This window comes from Sardina pilchardus, chromosome 9, assembly GCF_963854185.1.
Source record: "Sardina pilchardus chromosome 9, fSarPil1.1, whole genome shotgun sequence".
In the NCBI taxonomy this organism is placed as follows: domain Eukaryota; kingdom Metazoa; phylum Chordata; class Actinopteri; order Clupeiformes; family Clupeidae; genus Sardina; species Sardina pilchardus.
This window is the reverse complement of record NC_085002.1, coordinates 7,550,447-7,552,946: the sequence shown is the minus strand read 5'-3', so window position 1 is coordinate 7,552,946 and position 2,500 is coordinate 7,550,447. Positions and strand designations below refer to the sequence as shown.

Below are 2,500 nucleotides of genomic sequence, written 5' to 3'. Positions count from 1 at the left end.
GCCCGGGAACACCACACTCCCCTGGACCCATTTCAAGTAACCACCCAAAAAAACAAGAGAGTGCTCTTTTTCTCTCTCTCTCTCTCTCTTTCTCTCCTTCTCTGCCTGTCTGTATCTCTCTCTCTCTGTCTGCCTCTCTCTTTTTTGCAGCTCCCCTCGCCTATCCTTTTCATCCCTCTCTCTCTCTCTCTCTCTCTCTCTCTCTCTCTTCCTCCATTTGCTCTCGGAGCTGAATGCTTTTTTCTTGAGTCTGATTTTTTCCTCTCCTCCTCCCCATACGCTCATTTCTGCTGCTTGTTTATGCTGTTGTGTTCTGGGTCTATTGTGATGTGACCTTGCTCTCTACCACAGCCTCACCACCTTCCCAGCCATCCATCTCTCTCGCTTTTTTTCCGTCTCTTTGTTCTCTTGTTTCTTTCCCCCCCCTAAAGCTTATTGAATGACTTTTGTCTCCTTTCCTCAACTTGGTAATAGGTCTGAAACCATCAGAGAGCCACAAAAACTGGTCTCAACCACACATGCACACACATACGGACACACACACGCGCACACACATACTGTACACACACACACACACACACACACACACACACACAATTCTGCGCTGTACACACAATACACACTGGTCTTGTGTATGTTTGTGTGTTGTGTGTTTGTACTGTATGCGTACACATTTTGGTGTGTGTGTGTGTGTGTGTGTGTGTGAGAGAGAGAGCGTCTGTGTACGAGTGTGAGTGCACACATGCGTGTGCCTTCGTGCTGCTCTCTTTGTTTTGGCCAGAGGAGGAGGTGAAATCGCAGCTTGGCTCTACTCTCTGATTGGCAGGCGCTCTACAGACGGGTTGGGGCCAGAACATTTAGCAGTTTTGTCCGACATGAAAAACGACATGAGAGTACATCCACTTCAGACAAACCCTGTTGTCTGGCCTGCTATGCACTGCCAGTCCTGTCAATGCTTTGCACATGCTTACATGGCCTTGAGTGTATTTTTGAGCTTATTTTTTGAGCATATTCTTTGTGTTGACGAATTTGTTGTCTACATATTTCTGGAGAGTTTTAGTATACACAGCGTACGTATTCATTTGTTGCATTTGACACTACTCTTAATGAGGGCAAATTCCTTTTTTGGTGTAAGAATGCCTAAGATTGATCGTGTTCTGATTGCTTCTTGAATTCCTCTGTTTCCGAACGCTTTTCATCATGCACAAGTAGGATAACACATCTGTTGCACTGAAACAATCTCGTCATGGTTTCTCAGCAAAACAAAATCTTAAATCCCTTCCTCTGTCTTTGTGTCTTTTCCTTCAGGGAGGCCAGTTTTGAAGCTGCCTTGCCCCAACCGGGTTCATCAGCCGGGGGTCACTTCTGAGAAACGCTCCCCCTCTCCCTGCTCCAGGCTACGGAAGTCCCGGCCCCACTGCCAGTAATGGGATCCAGACCCAAACACTAGCCTTGAGCCTAAGCAGACAGCAGCACACCTGCGTCCAGACAGACAGCCAGCCAGAGAACGAGGGAGCGAGTGGGTGTGTATGTGTTTCAGAAAACGAGAGAGAGAACGAGAGAAAGAGAGAAAGAAAGAAAGAGACGAAGAAAAGAGAAAACAAAAGAAGAAGAAGGAGTGTTGACTTCCTTCCCCCGTCGGTCATCACCGCTCGTCTCATCTGTTGGCTCGCGCCACCTCCGCTGAAGTGTGCTGGAGCCGACCCGGAAAAGCGGACCCGGCCGGACGCCAGTTGCCATGGCAACCAACAGGGAGCGGCCCGTGGGTCACATGACGGGGTTCTACCCGTTCGCTTTCAGCTCCATGCGGAACCACACCCCCTTTGACCTGCTGGCCAATAGCAGCCTGTTTGGACGATTCGGGGCGGACCTCCCCAAAGAGATGGCAGCACTTTGTAAGTACACTTAAATCACCCGCAGCATGCCTACACCACTAGTCTCCTCTTGGTGGTCTCCATACTCAGTTTGGAACGAGAGGTGCAAACGCACACCAAAACGAGGTGCAGGAAACTAGGAATAAAACGTAGTTAAAGGAGAGAGATGCCGCAGAACACTCCGAGTTATAAGCTAATTACTTTATTGAGCCGATCGCCTAATTAGCTTATAACTTGGAGTGTGCGGCATCGCTCTCCTTTAACTCGATACTCAGCTTCCCTTAATCTCAGCAAAGAGTACTTATCTTCCAGATCCATTCTATCTTTCACACTAAGCAGAGTGTCCAGATAGAGAATCTAGATAGAAGAGGAATGCCGGTGCAACACAGATGTCTTCTAGGATTTATTTAAAAGGTGCAAAACATGACTAACGTTTCAACGTTACAAACGTCGTTACGTCATGTTTTGCACCTTTTAAATAAATCCTAAAGAAGACATCTGTGTTGCACCGGCATTCCTCTTCTTTCATGCGCCTCTGTCCTGGCCTGGTTGCACCAGATTGTCGCACTACTGCAGAAGCGCGGAGAACCTTCCTTTGTTTGCTGAGAGAATCTAGATACTCTTTA

At 47.8% G+C, this 2,500-nt stretch overlaps 1 protein-coding gene across 1 annotated transcript in view; it reads left to right on the top strand.

Annotated features, from left to right (window-relative positions):
* The window catches only part of LOC134092583 (retinoic acid receptor gamma-A-like), a 60,760-nt gene that overhangs the window by 17,110 nt on the left and 41,150 nt on the right, over positions 1-2,500 (top strand). Inside the window, exon 2 of the mRNA XM_062545559.1 lies at positions 1,309-1,895. Within this exon, the coding sequence (XP_062401543.1) occupies positions 1,739-1,895 (157 nt within the window). The 5' untranslated portion in view covers positions 1,309-1,738. The remainder of the gene's footprint in view (positions 1-1,308; positions 1,896-2,500) is intronic.